General features: G+C 45.9%; 1 protein-coding gene across 9 annotated transcripts in view; it reads right to left on the bottom strand.

The window, feature by feature from the left end:
• RERE (arginine-glutamic acid dipeptide repeats) overlaps nt 1–22077 on the bottom strand; it is a 164459-nt gene that overhangs the window by 36661 nt on the left and 105721 nt on the right. For 8 of the 9 annotated variants that reach the window (XM_082069793.1, XM_082069798.1, XM_082069792.1 and 5 more), the window contains one exon: nt 6363–6443. The exons of the other annotated variant lie outside the window; for it this stretch is intronic. In XM_082069793.1, coding sequence (XP_081925919.1) covers nt 6363–6443 — 81 coding nt within the window. The remainder of the gene's footprint in view (nt 1–6362; nt 6444–22077) is intronic. 9 annotated transcript variants of the gene reach the window in all.

The following is a 22077-nucleotide window of genomic DNA, read 5'->3' as shown; positions in this document are numbered from 1 at the left end:
GGCAATACAACTGAAAACAATCTTAAGAGAAAGCTTAGAGAGATTGAAAGTAAATAAAAGCACAGCACTTTAAGTACCTTCTTTCTTTAGTTTTACTCGCGTCAGCTGAAATGGAGATGCAGAGATATGTGGAAGGGTATTTTGGTCTTTGGACAGTGTCACCATGGCCATTAATGGGGTGACCCCACACTCGCTGGCCCCGAGAGCGAATAGTCCAGGTGCAAAGGCCGTTCATGGAGCAAGGATGGGAGGGGAAAGCGCAACTAAAGGAACACGCGGGGTATATAACGCACCAAGCCGGACTGTGGGCCAAGCGTGTCCGAAACACGGACCAGCAGCAGCTCTGCCCACCCGTGAGGGCTGAACGCAACGCCGGGTCCCCCAGAGCTCAACCCCGGGGTCTCTTTAAAGACCTCTCCAAACCTCCTCTTTCATTATTATGCAATAAAGCGATGACATTTGCAATGGGTTTAACAGCGAAACGTGTTCAAAACAAGCCAAATCGCAGTGAACACACACCCCGAGCGTCCCTTACAGATGATCTGGTCTTTGTAAACAGCTTTCAGCTCAGGGCCACTTATATTTCGGAATCTCTCCATCTGAGCTCAGCTCCGATGAGCTCAGCATTTCATTAAATTCCTTGGCTTAGTTATTCTGCTCCTGGTGAGAAGCATGAACTGAATTACTGTATGCTTTAAATTAAAGCCAAACATATTAATTTAGCGCTCGCCCTCAATCAGCTAAGATAGCCACACTCAAACAAAAATAGGAAAGAAAAGAAATAAGGCAACATGTTCCCCGCAGAAGTTTGCTATGCAAATGGATCGATGGTTTCATTTGCAGAGGAAAAGCACCAACTGATGCCTCTGCCCGTTCTCCAAAACCCACTGAGCCCGGTAGGATATCTGCTGTCTCTTTTAACAAGAACAAAACCCTGCGACTGTAATACCCGTGCGCCGGGAGCGCGAGCAGCGATGAGATGGAAAGCAGCAGCGGCTGTTTGTGTTGGCAGCCGCTTCAAACTCTAATGGAAAATTTCAGCTCTGGCTGCATCGAGGCAAGAACAAGTTATTAAGGAAAAAGGTTCAGCTTTCAAACAGAAAAGGCTTTACTGAGCTTGTCCCTCTCTGAACAGGCAGGAAATAATACGCCTTGAATATGTAACGTATTAATAGCTTATCATTAGGGGAATATACCATCAAATAAAATGTATTTCCTTTGGGAAAAGCGAACAGTGATAATGCCCATGCCGCAAACCCAGCTATTGGTACAAACAACTTATGCCACTCAATGCAAATATCAAAAAGCCAGTGTAGGGCTAACTAATCACTTTATACTAACAGACCAAAATATATTTGCCTAATTATCCCTCTCTTTTAATCAAAGGAAAACTGCTATTTGAACAACTACGTCGAGGGAGAATCTTTACCTTTCATTTGCTCATGAGAATTTTGCACAAATACTCCTTAGGCTGCTTGTGGCCATGAGCAGTCCGTGGTCTGTCCTCCGAGGGACAGACACCTTGCCAGCCGCACATATGGGAACCGCAGTGACCTTTCAGCTACTACACGTTTGCACTCTGCTTAAGAGCTACTCAGGAAGCCAATATTGTATATTATGTAACACAAGATTAAGCATTAATGAGGCAAGAATAAAATTGTTTATCTAAACCCCAATCTAAAATTAAACAGAAGTTTACGCTGGGAGCTCACACTGCACTCATTTTGTCTCCTAACATTAACAGAGCGCAGCTTATTTAGTCTCCGAGAGAAGTCCCAACGGCGTTTAATTTGGAGAGAAAGATTTTACTATCAGAAGAGCAACTATTTTTCCTCAAGAAGAAAGTGACGCATATTTAGTTCTTACGCACATAAATACAGCACATTGCAGGTATTCTGATCTAAGGAAAACAGTTGATATCCATTACTTCTATTTACACTGTGTTTTAAAGCTAAATACAGAAGCATCCACCCAGAGGCGAGGCCTTTCACTGCACTGACGCCTCTGGCTAAGCAGCCAAACCAAAAACATCATCACACGCCCCAAAGATACCTGTGTGCTCAATGGGGAAATTCAAACCAAATCAGAGCGGAGTCTGCATTCCTCCACAAAGACTCACCGTCCTCTTTTTAGACTCGGCACCAAGTGAGCAGCTCTACAAAGCTCACTGAGGAGCTTCGGAAAAAGGACAAGTGGACAGTAAGGCCTCGGTCAGAACGGCTGTGCCACAAACCTGCCCTGGAGAACACAGCTGGAGTCACTCGAGAACCTCAGAACGTTCCCAGAGGTGTCACCCCAGCTCTGAGAACAGGGAGAAGAGATTGAAAGTACTTGGGCCTGTTCCCATGAAGGTTTCCAAAACCTCAATTCAACGGCAGCCCATGCCATGGCTATCTAATGATATACCAGGATATTAATTTCTTAAACCTTGTACGGCTACCAAAGGGACGATCACGCACGTCGCCCTCCATTCGAGCGGCCATGGTTCTGCTGGTCAGATAACAGATTGGACAGCAAGGAGGTTGCAGAAGCCCCAGCCAGAGGCAAACAAACCTGTTTCTTCTGGGACCACGGCCTGAAATAGTTCAGGCAAAAGGCATCTGTGCCCAAGCCAAGTTTGCACAAGAGCTGCTGAGCCACCAGGACCCAGCTCTAAATCTGAGCAAAGTGACACGGCCACTTGGCCTGGACACTGTTGCTCTGCACAAGCTCACTCCACATTTCTATTCACCTTCTGCATGTCCCTAACACAGAGTGAAGCTATTGACAAGATCACAGTAAGGCCATCCCCAGCCTTGTGGGCACTTAAGCACATTTATCCCAGGCCTAGCACAGTGCTGGCGCTTTGAAAACCCTCAAGTTCGAGTAGCTCAGTGTAATCACCCCAAGAATTTACAGCAGAAGAATTTTAAATACTTTGACAATCCCGTGTTGTGACAAAGTTTTAGCAAATTAAACCGAAACGGAAAAAAAAAACACCAAACAAACACATTTGATCACATTTAAAGCCAACCCAGAAAACTTACTGCCAGCTGTGTTCCTTCACTACACACACATCGACATGAAAGCTATTAATGAAAACTGTTCAGCTTATCATGGGGGAGAATCAGAAGTGCTGCTAAGCATGAACCAAATGGGAGCGGGACAGGTCACCGACTGTGCCAGCCAAGCACAGCTCCAAGTGGCTACGGGAAAACTGTTCTGGGGGAAGACTGAAGGAAAAGATACACGGGAACACAGGAGATGATGCATTTGTAACAGAGGAGATGGTGTATTTAAGACAGAGGAGATGATGTATTTAAGACAGTTTGAATGAAAACCCAAGGAGGTGCTTTTTTCCAGGGTATCGCAGGCGGACGCTCGCTGATCCAGCCTTAGGACTATTGGCTCCTTGAGCCCTCTCGGCGTTGCCATTTCAGAGAACTTGCTCAGATTAGAGGTGATTTTAGTTCCTGTGGCTCTTGCTCGCAAAAGCTGGAAGCAAATGCTCCAGCCATTGACACTCATGCCCACCAGGAAGACCTCTGGGACATTAACTTTGAAATAAACTGGAGGAGTGAAGACCTAAAACATAGAGCTTTGATATACAGCAAATATTTTCTTAGTAGAAGAAACAAAACATAATGCTGAAAAACTACGTTAAACTAGTTAAAACACACGTTGAGCAATACAGGGGTTTCTGAAAAGATGAGGTAAGTTAACTACGGAGAGGAAAAAAAGCAACTCAAATAGGACACCCCTTAACGTGCTTGTGCAAACTCAGTACAGAACGGCCCAATTCTCACCTCTCACCACGGCCAACACACCTTCCAATGGTATAAAAGAAACACAGTGTCACATTCACCTCTATATTCTTACTGTACGGTAGCCTCAGCTTCATTTAATATAAAACAGGCCCAGTCTCTGCAATAATTCTGTATTTCTGTTGTATTACTTATCTTCCGCTATTGCAACGCTCCCATCGCTTAAGGCGACATGAGGGAGAGTTTCCCCCCAGTGAAAGCTGCATAAATGTCTAGAAAAGGCCCATATTATACAAGCAGCATTACAATAAGGAGATTTAACTTTAAGTGGGTTTTGCTCCCCTCCCCGCAGGCTTCAGGGACTGGCGAGGTAACGCTAATAAATTACAAACGCGCGGGGTATATTGACCTGTAGCCTGGTTTCTATTTAGAGCACGTCACTTTAAGAACGCCCCGACTCCTTTTCAAGTGGTTTTTGCAGAACTTTGAGTCGCTGCAGCGCGTTTGCGCACATATAATAATTGTTAGAGTTTCACCTCGTGTTGGTATGGGGGCTACACAGGGAAATAAGGCCTTTTCCTGGCATTTCTGGAGTTGCTAGAGGGCTACTTCACCCTGCAGTACAAAAATGTCAGGCAAAGTAGCTGAAATCATTCTGCTGATGAAAAAATGCAGACAAATTAATTCCACAGCCTTATAATTTACATTCATTATTCCACTTTCAGGAGGAAAAGCAAAACCGGGTAGTCAAATATCATTTACTGCAACCTTTATTCTGCATGTCTCATGTAGCAAAACTGCTGTAAATTTTGGCTGGAAAAGATTGGGAGTGAAAAGCAAGCAGAACTAAGACCTGTGGGCAAGAATAGGAAAGGGAGATGAAACAATCTGCTGTAGGTCAGAGGTTATTTGTAGCTAAACCCAAAGCTCCAAGGCATCAACACATCACGTCCCGCTTGCTCAAACTTCATATTTAGTCCTTGCTATACTATAAATCTAGAACTAACGAAGCAAAAGTGTAATACTTGAAAAACAAGAGCTTATACAAAGTTTCACACCACTGGCAAAACTTTTTCAAAAAGCCTTAGGCCTGATACGCGGGTTCAAACGGAGAAGTCAGGTCACACAATGGGGTCACACACCTGCCCCCCACTCCCAGTTCTGTAGCTTTTCTTTCTCCTGCAAACTATTTTTCTCTATCAAAGAGACGCTTCATATTTAAAAGCGTATTTCATAGTTGCTGCTAATTGAAACTTTAAATTAGTACTTTTGCCTCTTGGTAACTTTACTGCCAGCGGAAATAATTTCTACAGTGAATACCAATTTGCTCTAAATATATTGCTAGGAAATATTCTAAAGAAAAGAGGAAAGGATTGCTGATGCTGAGCGTGTCCTGCATTTGTTCGACGCTGCATTCCTTCCAGGCTGCCATCCCTCCAGCACTGGGCCTTCACGTCTCAAAATCCAACACAACACTAAAGCAAAGTCTACCTGCACTTGATTGGTAATTAAGTTTTCTCATCATACTCCACAGAACCGGTGAACACGCACACCGAGGCACTCCAGGAATCCTTTCACCACCCCCTTTCTGTTTGACTTACGCGGTGTTACTATTCACCAACAAAACACTGCGATATTGCAGCATTATCTCACAAGAGCATCTCAGAGGAGAATGGAAACATCCTACAGTCGGTGCCAGGTTCTAAAATGTTTTTACAGTAATGTTCTTCCGCACTGAATATCCCAATTCCACAGACACAAAAGTCTAAACCACCACTGAGGCTTTAAATAAATATCTTCTGGATAACTGCTAGGAAATAGTCTAACTCAATTTCACTGAGTTACCTCCCTTCTAAATTCAGCACAAATATGAAAACCGCTTTCCAAAACCGCCCTCCCAGCAGCTCAGTGACACCTGCAGAATAGGAACCGAAGCTTCTAGAGCAGCCGGGCAATTAGAACTAATGGCAAAGTAACTAGATTCCCAAGGCTTCCCAAAGCCTCCTTTCCTTTGAAGAACTCAACCACTCCTCCCCATCCATCTTCCCTCTAAGCACTTGCCAGGGTTTTCGATGGAATGACAGCTACGTCAGCTTTATGAAGTTCAGCACAGTAATGAGCCACGAATCAATTCAGACGCTGAAGTTACGCGCTTGCCGTCCACATATCTCAAGAATGCAAAGGGTTAAATAGAACAACCGAATAGTGCAGGTCGCAGAGGCAGCGGGCACAGACCTCAGCCTTCCAGACCCTGTTCGATTTCGGTTTGGTTTAGGCTTTCTTTAATCACCCGCTGCCATTTGAGCCCAACCGGGTGACATAAATGTATTATCCCATCATAATGTCAGAATTTAAAATTAGATTCAGTCTCCATAAATACACTTTGTGCAACCTTAGTGACTCCGGCCAGCAATGACGACTATTTTATGTAACATCTTTCACACAGCAAGACCTAAAAACTGAACTACAAAAATTACGGCTGCCTTTTCTGGCTGTGGATTCCTCTGCCGTTTACCTGAAGACAATTTAGTTCAGGGTGAAAAGGAAATAGTTTCGTAAGATCAAAACACTGAAGCAGCACGAGAAAAAGCAAATTACATAAAGTCCAAATGTACTCACAGTCTCCTTATTCGGAAGCAACTCCTTTCGGATCCTGAAGAAGTTCTTGCCGTACTGCCTCAACCCCTTAATAAACCGTTTCTGCGATAAAAGATAACAAAAATAGTATGTCAGCAAAAGGAAAAAAACCTTGTTCAGCAGCACAACAGCCAAACAGTGTTCTCAGGCTCAGGACTGCCGATAGAAAACGTACATCGACACAGCAATGAAAACAGACGGGAAAAAGGCTTTGAAAAGAAACCGAAAAATCCAAACCACATTCCCCTTCTATGTCAAACTTCCAACATTCGAAGCTTAAAAAAAGTCAGTACCACAGTCAGTTCTTTTCCAACGCGACCCGGGTATTCTGCTGCACGTCTCTTCCGAGTCTATTTTCCAACTAAGAAGCAGGAGAAGGAAAGAAAATAAAAATACGCAACGCTGATTTCAGGGGAGCAAAGTGACTCTCCGGAGAAGGCGCCGCAGGGGTTAACGAGTCCTCGCCGCCGCGAACCCTCCGGATTCACCCTTCCTGATTTTCGGAGCGATCCCAGCGAACGGGCCTCTCGGAGCCGCCGACCCCCGCGATCCTCCGCGCTCCTCCGCCCGGCGGGACGCGGCGGGAGCAGCGAGCGGGGCCGCCCGGCGGCGATGGCGGGGCCGGCGCTGCGGAGGAGCCGGGCGGAGCGGCCGAGCCGAGCGGAGCCGAGCGGAGCGGAGCGGGCGGGAGGCGGCGGCCGCCCAGCATGTGATCGCGGCGGGGCTGGGCGGGCGGCACCCGCGGGGCGCGTCGCAAAAGGCGGCCTGGATCCGCGGCCGCCCCCCCGCTCGGGGCCCCAGGCCCCGGGAAAGCCCCGCGGAAGCAGCCGCCGGATTAACGCCCGCCGGTCCCCGGGGGCTCTGCAACGGGGCGGCGACTTTTTCCATCCCACCCCCCCGGTAGTTGCCGCGGCTCCTGTGCCGCACCCCGCGCTGCCCGGCGGGGCTCGCTGGGGCCCCCGCAGCTGCCCCTTGCGCCCATTCGTCCCCTCGGGAACACCGTCCTCCTCCCGGTCAATCTGAGCCATCTCACCACCGCCGATCAGCACCGAATCAGAACACTAAACACACCCAGTGCCTCTTTTTGGAAAGGCCAGTCCTTACTATTTTTCCTGTAATAAACACCAGCAAATAGCAAATTCTGCCTGCAAAAAAAGAGGGATGTTGAGTATATGGGCCCCGACATTCTAGGGGAAGATGAGAATCAAAATAATTCCCTCAAAAGAAACATACCTCAGGTTGGCTTAATGCATTTTGGACCAGGTCTTGCAAACATCTACTTGAAAGAGGTGGGCTGGTGATTAAAGGCTTCTATATTGTTTAGGGGATAAGGAATCCCACAAAAGGTAATTCGCTACTGGAACAGTGTTCTGTAAGCCTCATAAACGGCTGCCACGATGCTGAATAGGAGGGAGCAGTCTCTTTGGAACCTCATGCATATTATTTTGCAGATACGCTCCCACAAGGATCTGTCCTTACCTAACCCTGACCCCCAAAACCAGCACGACTGCTCCGCTTCGCCAGCAACGCGCCTGGGGGCACAGAGACGAGAATGAACCACCAGTTGTATCTGCTTTGAGATTACAGTCCCTTCCAGTATATGATCCCACCTGCTCCTTTTAAACCAGCGAACAGAGCACTCGGGAGTTTAAGTTCTGTGCCTTGGGTTCCTGAACAAGGAGAAGGTTCCCACTAACCAGGTACCAGCCCCCCATTCACCGCCAGAAACCACAGACGTCTACAGAGCGAGGTACGAGGATGGATCAGAGGTACGAGGATGGATCAGAGGTACGAGGATGGATCAGAGGTACGAGGATGCTTGTGCAGCGTCAGTTAGCAGAGCATAGACAGGAAAATGTGACATAAAAAGCTGCAGGGGAATAAGAAGAAACCAGGGCTGGAACACTTCAACCATAGATGAAAAACACACAGGGAAATACAAGAGAGCAACCCAGTCCACCGCATGAAATGAAATGCCCTGATTCCCCATTCCTCATTTTGCCAAAGCCTTATGGTGTATCTCGATTCTCAGGGGACTGTTTTATTTCTTTTTTTAAGATTCCCTTTAACTATTTTACATTTGTTTTGTGTTGCGATTCAACTCTGTATTAAAAAATCCTATGATAAACTGTTTTGCTTTGAACTCTGAGATGTCGAAAATCCCTGCTGGGAATGGAAGGCCAACATGCAGCCGTGCTGAGGAACAGGGGCTTGGAATGCTGTTCCGAACTTCCAAATGCTAATTGAGTCAATCCTCCTGCCTTTCTGAAATTTTGGCCAATTATGCCGTCGCCTATATCAGTGTCATACAGAATTATCACTGGGCCATTAAGGCAGCACAAGATAAACTATAAAATAGTTGTGTGCCTCTACTGAAAGGCAAGAGAAAGCCACTTAACGCATAAAGAACAAAGCACACAAAAATCACCTTCAGAAACTCAGATGGAAATTCTAAAGCTTAACAAAACGACCAAGGTTTTTGAAAAACGTTTTCTTTTTCAGATTTTCCTTCTTATTCTAGTTATTCTTCTTCTTCCGTTAATTCACGTTGAGCTCTCCCTCAGCCTGCAGCAAGAACAGTCTCCTTCAAGTCAAGCACAATAGAGACCTCTAAGTGTTTTTAGGTATGAAAGAACTAAATACCTGCACATCAAACCAGAAGTGACCTGTTGCTTTCCAGCATCTCATACAGCAGAGCGTGTAACACAGTTTAAGTTTCCTCTCTGCACAAACGCCATGCAACAGATTTGCTGTCTGCATTTGCACGGTGCAGATCTGCGCCACTCACACACGGCATCTGAAACGACAGCTGCTGAACTCAAATGGTCTCACAACACAGGGCTCCAAGAACCATGAGGATTAAACCTATGGACGCACAACAAGTTTTGATAAAGAGCGGCAGCGGCTCTAGAGCACAATGGTTTAAAAACACGTGTTTCTACGCTTTTACAAATTAAGACAAACATTTCAATTTTACTACTTAACTTTAAAACATGATTTACGGCAGAATTCTGTCAGCATTGTCTGTACTGCTCACTGAAGACAAATTGTAACACAATTTAAAGAAATGCCGTGGATAATGATTGCTGTGAGGCTGCATTAGGAGCTCCCATGGCTTGCAAGGTCAGGCGATGTTGTCAGACGCGGGTTATATTTTATGAAGTGGTTACCATGGCTATTGAGCAGCCACAACATAAGATCTCCTAATACCATTTGATAACTTGAGCTTCCCCAATGAAATGGATTCGACTCTGCAGTGTCCTCCCACAATGTGTAAACAGGGAGCTATAAATAACCCAGGAAGAACACGGAACAAGCATGTTAATGTTTGCATATGTGTTACTTGCAGGTCCCATATTTTATCCCAAGAAACAAATACCGTGACAAGATACACAAAGCCATTATGTTCTAGCAGCGCTCAGATGGCGCGTTTATCAACGCGGCGATAACGCCGTCGCGAAGCTGGAGTTGGGGTTATACGTCAGGGTTTCTATTAGCAAGAGATGACGGCTTGGCAGCGGGAATTTGCTGCTGAAATTCAGCCCCCCGTGTTTTCACCGGGAACTGAGGCTCCCGGCTCCGGTTCCTTCTGTACCGCAGGAATCTAACACAAATCTGTCTCTAAAAGCACGCGAGAATAACATCTAGGACAAATTAAACTGTTTGATCCATTTAAGAATGTCAGACTGAAACCACATGGGCTTCAGAAAGGCAGGATGACTCCAATAAAACTGTAAATTCATAAGTGTGACCAGTTTGTCTCTTCTGAGGTGCTGCTTCAATCAGGTGTAGATCCAATGTATTTTCTCTAAGAAAATCCATGTGCTGTTTCATTCCCTTCCCATGACTTCCACCTGGTTAATTACTGAAGAGCATGGTGTAATGCAATATATTTACAAACACAGAGCCTTCTCTGTTCCTTCTTAATCCAGGAAATAAGGACTTTTTTCCCCCTCAATCTTTCTAAAAAAAAAATCCTCTTTAGACTATGTCCAAGAACAGCAAGTTCTTCTCTCAACCTTCAATTATGAGCATATAAAACTGGAAGATTTTGCTGTCATTAAAGCAATAGGTTCCTTTAACACGTCCTGCTGCCGGGAGAACACAATATGCTTCAACCTCATCTGAACCTCATTTTATTGTTTCCTGTCACTACCGTAACTCTGCTTAACGTTCTTTAATTTAATTTTGAAGTAGCAAGCAATTTTACCCCTGGCGTTAGACCCTTGTGCTGGTGTGTGTCACCCCGCTAACAGCCAGCTTGCAAGAATCACCGAGCTGCACACTTGCCTAATGGAAAGACACCGCGAACCTTCTCCAAACTCACTGCGTGTTGTTCCATGGAGCCCGGTGCAGAAACCTCTGTTCTGCCTTTAGCCTCAAACACCTCGGATGCTCCCAGGTCCAGTTCAGTGCTCTGTCCACCTCTAACCGCAGCGCTTGTCTCCTGCGCTTGTCACCAGCTCACAATTCAGAGGCTCCCGAAGAGATTCAGTGGAATAACGGCAAGGAGAGACCCTTGGCTGTCCCTGGAGCCGTGCGGAGCAGCTCGCGGGGACGGTGGCCCCCGCAGGGCCAGCTCGGCTGCTCCATCGCAAACTACGCCATTTTAAGGAACCGGTTTTGAGGCATTCGGTTCCTCTTCTATTTTCTGTGCCACAGACATGTTTCCAGCCCGAGACGGCACACATCACACAGGCTGGTGAGCAAGACTGGAAGAGAATACCCATAGACATGTATGTGGGTGTGTGCACAGACCCCTTTTGTGGCTGAAAGCATCCCTTGGCTCTGAAGGACACTCCATCTGCTTCTTCATTCAGCAGATTGTGACTTTAGCTCAAAACACGTAACACAATGGAAATTCAGCTTTCTTTTAAAAGATACATGTCTATTTTTCTCATCAATTCGTTTTAATGAAGTAATTCTATCGCATCGAGACAAAACTGTTGTCTAATCTTTGCGGTATTTTGAAAATCCAATTCTTTCTCACCAAGTGCTCTCACTCAAAGATATTACAAAAAGATTTCGTTGCTATTTGTTAGATACCAATCCATATTAAAGGCCATTAATGTTCTCATTGGCTAGTCAAAGCACCTCTTCAGAGTGCACTGCTGGGCACCTACATGTGATTAAAATCTTGTATTCCTTGGGCCATGCGCCTGTAGGATCAAGCATCCTCCATCAAACTACAAAATATATCAGCAGAAAGGCTTAAAGGTGCTGAACAACCACCCTTCCCTCCCAATGGCTTTGCCTTCCTGAAAAATCATAGTGAAAAATTAAACTAACTGTAAGGGATTTGACACCAAAACATCATCGTACAGACACAGAGGGACACGCCGGCCACCCGGGTCTGTTTGTCTGTCCGAACACAGACAAAGTCATTAAGCAGCGTCCCCCAAGGGAATGCCAAGAGATCCTGCAATGATAATGATCTCCCTTCCATGGTGCTGCACTGCGAGCTTTTGTTTTCAACAATGGATCTCCCATGATACCTCTCACTTGCTGAAAATATTGGTATTAAGTGAGCATGAGCACAGCTGTGTGTAAATTACATATATAAACAGATTAGATTTGTATATTTATACTGGGTGCAAACACATTAATAGCACATTTGCATACACAGTTGGCTAAATGAGATTGCATGCAGAGCAGGATTACTAGTTACAAACACATTTATTTAGAATTTTCAATAAAGTATTTATGCTGCCGTTGGAGAGGTCAGAGTGGATTCATCAGCCTTTCTCCCCTCTTCACCTTCTCAGACAGAAGCAAAAATGCTCTCGTCAACGTGTTTGCCACATATTGGAAAAAGGACTCACAAGCTGGCAGGAAAAACCAAACCAGGGTGATTACCCAAAGGTTATCCACATTCCCTCCAGTTTAGTTTATTGAAGGTGACATTTGAAGGGGGGGGGTACGAGTTCTACATTTGACCACGGCATGAGCTACCACCCAAATGCCAGTTTATAAAACTCTTCATTCCCCGCTCTGTTTAATGCCAGGGATCAATGCAAAGTCTGTCTGAAAGGCAACGCGATATCGAAGGTGACACAACAGCTCCCAGACACTTCCAAAGCCGGGGGAGAATTCAGCTGTTCCTCCACCCCGGGCTCGGAGCTGTCGGGGTGCTGCAAACCTCCTGCGCTAAGCTCCGCTTGATTTTAGCCCTGTTGAAGTACTGATGGTATTTTTATAAAGAGACAGATTTCAGGTTCACCCAAAGCAGTACGCGAAGCTTCGCTTCCCTTTCTGCATTCTACCTGTTTCTGCGTGAGAGCCTGGATGAGACAGAGAAAATAAAAATCAACTACGTTGAAATGAGGAGCCTTGATTTTTGCTCTAATTGTGCCCCTCTGATTACGGGCCCTGGGCGCTTTCACTGCACGTCCCCAGCTAAAGCTCCTGCACGTCTGGCGTCGGTTCCTGTTCAAAGGTCCAGTCCTGCCTCCTGGGTTCACCGCGCTCGCAACCCGCCGATAAATCATCTCCCAACCTGCTCCTGGCAACGCGCTGGCCGCCCAGCGACGGCTCCATCCCGGGTTGCCAGGCAACCCGCGCCAGAGGGATGGCTGAGCACCGCTGACAAACGGCCAAGTGGCTGCAACAACAGGCTCCTCTCTGTCAAAACCGTGTCGGGGTGAAGCGCCTCCCCCGCGCCCGGCGCTGCGCGATGGTAAAATCAAAATCAAAAGGCTATTGTAATGAACACACTCTTCCTGCTCAATTACTAATTGTTGAAAAGCTGCGGGGAGGCTGCGATCACACGGCGTATGGCAACAGAAATGTGATCCGGTAAACGAGATAAAGTCAACAGCACGCCAAGAAACTTGATCTAAGAGCAGCCTGCAGTGGCACATCAGAAGCTGAGGCACAGATCAGAAATAACGCTGGATATTAAAGCAGCAGCAGGAAGAAGAAAGAAAACCTGACTCTGCTTTTCCTGAGCTCCAGAAGGGGTGTTCTGCTAAACAACCTTGGGTCCTTGGAAAAACAATTCGTGGATTATTACAAGCGTTCTAATCCATCCTAACGCTCCTGCAGCTGCCTGGCCCCGCGTTTCAACGGGAAGACAAACAGGCAGGGGCAGACGAGCTCTCCTGTTCAAGAACTGCTCCGTTTGGGATTTACTTTAATAAAAGAAGGGTGGGAAGAGGAGACATAGAGGCCTGGAGTACACGGCCCACGTGGCCCCACAGCAGAGGGTCGAGGGGCAGGATGATGTTCCAAGGAGAGCAGCAAGTGCTGAACCTCCATGAGATGCAGAACCCAGGGCTGCTCACACCGCTCCCAACAGCGTGCGGAAGGGCAGGGATATTAAACACACACAGGCCAGCAGCTCCTTATGCCACTAAACTTACATCACTTCCACCAGCAAGAAAGCGGGGTGGCCAGCTTGCCCAGGTGTATATTGAAATGCCGCCATTCGGGAGGGTTGAGCTCTGCAGGACAGATCCGTGCAGCGTTCCCGGTGCTCATGGAACCTCCACGTTTCCTTCTCCTGATCTTCAGAAAACAATCACGCTGCACATGTCCAGAAACCGGGTCTCACACAGCGAGTCTGACACTGTCCCCTCCATGGGCACAAACCTTAAAGCCCAAACTGGAGACTGTCTTCGCTGGCAAAAGAAGAGCTTTCTATTTATGAAACATTATCTGGAGGTTGTTGTCTCCTGTAATCAACAGTTACTCAGTGCTGCAAACCAAGCTAAAATGATTGAGTGTCTTTTTACCTAAAATGCATCTTTAAAAAAGTCATTTAAGCGTTAAAGAGAACAAAGGTCTGGCACATTGTGACCCAGAGAAGCAAAACAATACGCTGTTGCCAAGAGACAACACAAAGCGTTTGGTTATACTTCACATTGTGTTTTTCTGTACACGAAAACATTCATTTCTGATCATTACTTTAAACTGCTTTTAAATTGTTAATATACAAAAAGCTTTCTCACATAACAAAACTAAAGAGCAAGCAAAAAGAAAAGGTCGGACAATGTGTTCCTTTTCACAGACATACTTCCTTCCCCATATGGCATCTGAAACATAAACCGTTTAATACAGGTAAGTAGCAGAAATTCAGCACTTAAACTGCAAACTTCAAACTAAAAAAGAAAGAAGCTATTTGCTTTTCATGTCTCAAACCCGTGCCCACCCAAACTTGGTAAAATGCATTTTCTAAAAAAGCAGTGCCAGATCTCAACAAGGGCCCCACGAATGAGAGGGGAAAGAAAACAGGTTTGAAAGTGAAGGGCCAGAAATGCATCTAAAACAAAATCAAAGCACAACCGGGAGATATTTGGGGAGGGAGGCGAGGGGGAAGCGGGGCTGAGACCATGGAACTGCCTCCCCAGACACGGAGAGCTGGACAATATCTTCCATATCAGATAAATGAAATATGCGCCCTAATAAAACACAGGTGCCCTCTTTTGCCTTCCCCAATTTGTACCAAATTGAATGTTTGATTGGAGTGTTTGAAGTGATTCCAATGCAGTGGAGGGTAATAGGCTGCGATGCTTATTTATTAGCTCCTCCGAACGCCTAAGCCCACGTCTGATCAATCTCCCCATGTAGCCTAAAAGCTGTATAAACCTGAGCAGATACTGTGAAAGGGGGTGGGGAGGAAAGGAACAAAAGAAAAACCATGGTGGATCGTGCACAAGTGGGTAAGGGAGCAAGTGAGAGATCAAGAGCAAACCCACAAACCCTGCAGCTCTGTGTACCTTGAGCCTTCACCGCAATCTATTCAAACCCACAAAGCACAAAAACATGGGCCAAGGAGCACTGAGCAGCAGGTTCTAAATGCGCCCTCACGAGCGCTAATCAAGGCGACTCATCTTTTACACAACGCTTGAAGAGGAAGGAAGAGAAAACCCGACCACGCGTTAGTTGTCAGAACCTCCGCACAAGCACCAGCTCCATGGGGCCTCATCAGCTTGGAAAGGGGTTCAAAGGGAAGTTACTCAGCTCCTACGATGGGGAGAACGTTACTCGTCTAAGGTGGCATTTCCACACTCAAATCGAAGTTCCCTCCTGTACATTTGAAGCCCCTCACACGCAGCCGGACTCGGAAATTAAAGCATCTCAGCTCTTCCAGCAGGTACTCGGTACCTCCCTGGACCAAGGCCGTATTTGCCGTCAAATCCTTTTAATGGCAGTATAATCATTAGCTTTACTGGCACTGTTACCCTTGTAACTAATTAGGACTCTTGGATGGATGCAGATAAATGATTAATACTGCAGAAGCAGCCTATTATCAAACAGGTGACACCCCCACAAACGTAACTCAAATAATGGCTCCCGGAGAGGATTCGGAGCCACTGTCAGAATGGCGAGTGATTCAAGTAACATAAAGCTGAACAACTGGTGATGGATCACAGGGTTTTCACTCGCTCTGTTACAGCCTGGAATAGAACAAATGATCATTTTTCAGTCTAATTGAATATGGCCGCCCCGCTTATACACAAAAAGAGACAAAGCTGTATCATTTGCTTCATTAAAATGCATTATTATGTCATCTGAATGATTAATTAAAAAAAAAAGTTGCTGCTGATAGGGAAGATTATAAAAATAAAACTTCTCATGCAAACAGAAGTTGGAAGTGAGGTGTGTTTTGGCATTCATGCCGCTTACGCTTGTGCAAGGAAGATAAGTCCTGAGCACTAAAGCACACAGAGCATCCATAGCGTGACAGTCACCGGAGTTTTAGATAAGAATCATGTCACTACCCCAATTCAATGAAGCATTTTGTCATATTCGGCTGCAACGGCCACACTGACTAATCCTCAGGTAAGCGGACCCTGCGCTGCCCAGATGCTCGAACTGTTCTCACGCCATGACTCAGTTTCCTTTTGGAGAAGAACAGGACATCGCATGATGTTATATTTAAACCAGGTTCCGGATCTCTTGACAGATAAAATCTGAATAAAAGGTCAGCGTATTGAAGACAGTACCTGTGTCACTGACCAGAATATCGTCTGATGGGGAGAAGGGAGCAAACCAGACGCGTCCGTGCGGCGGACGTGCACGGCTGGTTTATTTTCTTCCCCGCACGAGGGTGAACGGTCTTTGTTTCGGTTGCAATGCTGCCGAGCTGCACGGCTCCTGCTTCTATACATAGAACTTGTAAGACACACGCGAACATTAAAACCGACTCCGGCTCTGTTGCTAAGAAACCAGGCAGGAGCGCTTTTTTGGCCCTCTTCATTTATAAAATAACCACTCTGCCCTATGGGAGAACGAACGCGAGCTCTCCGGTCCCCCAGTGCCTTGTTCTCATTTTTAAACGAACACAGAAAGATGATGGGGAACGCCACGAAGTGCAAGCGATCTCCATTTTTAAGATGCCCTTGAAAACGAGATGAAAAACATGCTTTTAACAATCAGCTGCTGTCATATTTATTAATCTTTCAAGCAGCAGATTCTTTCCCTTGGCAACAGTGAACTACGTGTGTGTGCGTCTGCCTCTCTGTTACAAACCTTCTAGAAAACAAACCACAACACCAGCTTCTGAAAGCACCTACAAATTAGTTATTTAGTCCAGAGCAGAGTTAAAGTTGGAGTTTGGAGCTCAGCTCCCGTCCCCGCTCACAAACAGGCGCCCAGCCAGTGTAAACACCGCTAGGATTTTGGGGGATCAGCAACATGGTCAGTGCTTAATAGATAAAAATATTCCTGACGAAGGCAGAAAGACGATGAATCAAGAAACATATGGCGCTTAAACAAAGCAAATTTTAAAAAATGGGTATTGTTAAGAAAAGACTAACTTATCTGGCAGCTGTGGACGGATCAAGATTAGCGAAAGCAGGGAAATGGCCCATTTTGAAGGCGAGGTCACTGATGGGATCTATAGATTTACCCCCAAGGCAGCCTGTGCTCAACATGAAATGCCCAAATAATTCTACTTGTGTCTTTAAATCTACTTCCCCCACCCCATTTGGGCTCATTTGCTGGAGGCTTTTAAAATTCATTCCTTTTTACAGCTGGTTATACAATGGAATCTTTCTGCAAACTAAAAGGACAAAATTGATTGCCCTACACAAACTTTTCCGCACATATAATTGATTTTTAATTCGTTGTCTTATTTCCGAAAGGACTTGACAATAAACTCTGGGCTGCATGTGCAATATTGATCCCTTTAAACAAGGGCTCAGATCAGAGACTGATGCGAGTTAATCACAACCAAAAAGATCATTATCTTTTGTCTGGAAACCTGCGTTTAAACTAAATTCGCCTTTTCCAGCCATATTACACTTGATATGTTTTATATTGCACCCTTTAATTTTGCAAAGCTGTCAAATGCTAAATAAGCGTAACTTTATGCAACCCCTAAATAATAACTTTATTCCCCAAGGAGAATAATTTCATCCTTCATCAGCTACTTTTGACTGTGAGGACTGATGTTCTGAGCTACAGACAAACTGTACATTGCCTAAAATCCTATTTATTCTTCTTAAAATAAAGGTCCTACCAGGCCACAGCAATTAGCGTTTGGTGGGGGTTTTATCTTAATTTTCAAACTGTTACTGATGAGCGCAAATGGCACCAAATGGCTTGATTCCTAAAGTCCACAAAACGTTAATGTAGTAGGAACTGTCTCTCTCCTATGAAGCTCTAATACTTACTTTTTGTGGATAAAACATTAAAACGAAGCATCCTAACCTCCCAAGCCTGTGCGAGCAGCGGATCGCAGCCCTGAATTCCAGCCTCCTCCGCAAATACCCCTTGATTTCCTCCCCCGGACTATTCCAGAAGCTCCGTTTCAATTTTGCCATGAATTACATTCCCTACAGCTGCCATACAAACAGTACATAAAATCCATGGTATTTTTGCCCCATCTGCAAAGCCTGGATTCAGAGACCCGAGCAACGCCAACAACGTTCTCAGATACTCCAGAAAGGGCAGACGAGAGACATTTGAAGATGATTCTGGGCGAAGAAGCCAAGCAAACAAGCCTGTGTGTTTTGCATAAGTAACTTCTTGACTGGCTACGCTGGATTACAAATACTTGCGAGCATGTTAGGAAATCACTTTGCTGTATCTTGTCATTTTTGGCAGAAGGATCTCCATTCGGATTGCATGATAAATAAGCTTAAAGCTGACACCAGGTGTGGATATTTTCACATTTATGAACATGTAAATCCATGTACCTGGCCAATTAAGGTTTATCACCAGCAAGGATGAACAATCCCTGCACACAAATTCGGGGGATTGTTGGAATCTAGGTTGTTTACCTCCACTACTCCACATCAAAAGCAACGTAAAATATTTAAAGGGCAGCATATTTCATGATAAAAGCTACTTATCAAGGACGCCACGGCATGTCACCGACAGCTCCGCGCGGAGATGCACGAGTCAAAAAACCCACCTATTCCTAAGGAACAGTTTGCATTTGCTTTATGAGAATTTAACATCTCTGAAAAGACGGGACCAAGGGAAGAAAAAGGAAGCAGCGTCCAAGAAATAACGCGAAACCGTTCCACCCAAATTCTCTTTAAGTTTGGAAAACCCAATGCTGGATTTCAAAGGTGGTTCAATGAGCCTCGCCAGTGTTCTCCACAATCTACATCCAGAGATCTGGACAGGCTGGAGAGTTGGGCAGGGAGAAATTTAATGAACTATAACAAGGGCAAGTGTAGAGTCTTGAATCTGGGCAGGAACAACCCCAGGTTCCAGGATAAGTTGGGGAATGACCTATTAGAGAGCAGCGTAGGGGAAAGGGACCTGGGGGTCCTGGGGACAGCAGGGTGACCATGAGCCAGCACTGGGCCCTTGTGGCCAGGAAGCCAATGGGACCTGGGGTGGGTTAGAAGGGGGTGGTCAGTAGGTCAGAGAGGTTCTCCTGCCCCTCTGCTCTGCCCTGGGGAGACCACACCTGGAATCTTGTGTCCAGCTGTGGCCCCTCAGTTCCAGCAGGACAGGGAACTGCTGGAGAGAGTCCAGCGCAGCCACCAAGATGCTGAAGGGAGTGGAGCATCTCCCGTGTGAGGAAAGGCTGAGGGAGCTGGGGCTCTGGAGCTGGACAAGAGGAGACTGAGGGGGGACCTCATTAATGGTTACAGATATCTAAAGGGGGAGTGTCAGGAGGATGGAGCCAGGCTCTTCTCGGTGACAACCAGTGACAGGACAAGGGGCAATGGGTCTCCTTCTCTGCAGACATTCCAACCCGCCTGGACACCTTCCTGTGTAACCTCATCTGGGTGTTCCTGCTCCATGGGGGGATTGCACTGGATGAGCTTTCCAGGGCCCTTCAACCCCTGACACTCTGGGGTTCTGTGAATGCTAATTGGGAGCACAATTCCATGCAGCAAACACATCCCTGTGCAATAAACTGCACCGCAGCAAACTCTGCCCTTAGCGAGCATGCATAAGTAAACAGAATTAATAACCACCCAAGTGTGGACGGGTGACTTAATCTGTTTCGATTAGATGCAGCTCAGCCTGAGGCCTTTGTGTCATTTAAAATGTGTTCATCATGTTTAATTAAAAACCTAATAAACTAAAGGTTCTTTTAGTTCGGATTTGTATTTCTCTCTTCTGACCGCCGTATTGATTTTTTTAGTGCTTTTGATAAAAAGGCAGAAAACGCACAGTTTGAATAACGAGACAAAAGTGTGAGATCAGATCAGCAGGACTGTCAGAACTAGTCTAGTGCCTTCAGCATCTCCAACACATGAGAATACCAGAATTGAGAACCATCTCATTAAATTAACACAACTTAAATGAACATTGTATCCTTTTGTAAATGACAGTATTTGATAGGTATTCATCTGAAATGGAAGAGGGCTCGTTTTTGGATGCGGAGGGTCAGAATGTACTGAACATCACAAAGTCGAAAAGCCATTTTGCAGAGAAGATTCTGTCCCAGAATGGCCAGAGATTCTGTAAGGACAGTTGTTCTTGTGAAATATTTCCACTGAAACCATGCCAGGAAATCTGGGTGTTCAGTTCAGCCTACACTGAAACAGCTCATGATCACGGCTCCAGATTGGGAGACTGAGGGTGAAGCAGCGTGACCGTCAGGGCAAGCGCTGGGGTGCGAATGCAGGGACTCGGTTTCGGGTTTGTTGTTACCTACTCCCCATAGACAAACTCTCAATTTCTATGTCAGTTTTGAAATCTTTCAAACTGGAAAAGAATTGACCAGTGTCATTCCATTCTTTTTAAAGGTTTCTGATTGCTTGCATGAAAAATGCCTGCACTCGGTCCAAGATTAAGAGATGTTTTTAGAGGTGCCCAGGAGATGCAGAATAGAGCTCGCTGCTCTTTCCCTCCAACCATCCCTTGCTGGGTTCGAGTGAAGCCTCTTTGTTTCCCTGGTGCATCGAAATAAGACAAATACAAACTAAAACTTGCCTGTACTACAACGTATTGGGCACAGGGTGACAACACCAGCATTCTAGAGCACACCAGGGCAGGAAAAGACGGCTCAAGAAAATGAGGAGAAAAGTGGTTACGCCGCAATCTCACGTTAGCAAAAGATAGCGCATGAAACACACCCCATGGCTAAACCAGGAACATGGACCTTGCTCAAATTCCTCCACAGAAGTGAATTTGTGAGCATTACAAGAGAAACCGCCCCCCTCCTCACCACGTCTTGGCTGGAAACCGATGTTGTCAGGTGTAGCACAACCTCTATAAACAGGAAACAGCTGCTGACCGAGCTGCGGGCAGACACAGAGCACAGAGGCTCCTTTGGTCCCTTTTGTTAGGCTGTGTTTTCACAATGCGCCTCTGCATTTACATACTGGAGTAAAAAAGGCTTAAAAATAGACGTAGGTTTAGAAACACAAGGGAGACAACAAACCTCTGTCTTGGTATTTACAGAGCCTTCCATTTAATTCAATCACTGGCAAATTTTATCCTCTGTTTAATTTGATCTAAACCTCTGTAACCATATCATCAGGAGTAAAGATAATGTAACTTCCATCCTCTATTTTAATCAATTCTGATCAGTGCAAAGCAGCTCTGACTTTCTCAGGTAAGGAGGTTAATGAACCAGAGCGTTGTACCCGGCATCAGCTTATTTACGCAAGTCTGAAAATTAAGTAGATACTTGCTAGGATGCAAGAACAGACTAATTCTAAGTCCAGAACAAATAGGACGGTTTGGACCACATCACTAGAGGCTCCTGCTGCTTGTCACCTCCCATCATCAGATGGGGGGAGAAACTCAACATTCTCAAGAAAATTTAATTGTTTTGGCCAGATTTGGGGTTTGACAAATGAGTGTTTTCTGAAAGATACGTTGCTGTGCAGTTCCTACGCGGCTCCAGCGCCCTGGATATCACGCAGAACGTTCTGCTCAGTTACACGGGACCGATGATTAAGGAAACTTCCCCAAGCAGAAACGCTCAGAAGTGCAGTCGAGCTGCTTTAATCTGGAGTTGTCTCCAAACCGCCGGGGCCAAACACGCGATGAGGTTGTGCAGGTGGAGCTTAGCGCTCTATAAATAAGAGCAGAGTTTGATCTCTGGCTCTGCCGAGGCTGGAGGGCTGCCAAGAGTTTCTGGAAACTTGGATGGAACAGAACAAGAACAAATCTGATAAAACGAGCTGACACTGACAATGATTTATGGAGTCAGTGATCATTACTCTGTACTCACAGTCTGCACTTTTGGAGTCATGTTGCGCTTTTCAATAAACTTTAACATGAACTCGTCAGACACCCCGAGCTGCAGCCGCCACGGCCTTCACAGCATAAT

The sequence above is a fragment of the Streptopelia decaocto genome (genome assembly GCF_964273445.1).
Source record: "Streptopelia decaocto genome assembly, chromosome: 20".
In the NCBI taxonomy this organism is placed as follows: domain Eukaryota; kingdom Metazoa; phylum Chordata; class Aves; order Columbiformes; family Columbidae; genus Streptopelia; species Streptopelia decaocto.
Note: the sequence above shows the minus strand (reverse complement) of the source record. Positions and strands in the feature narration are given on the sequence as shown.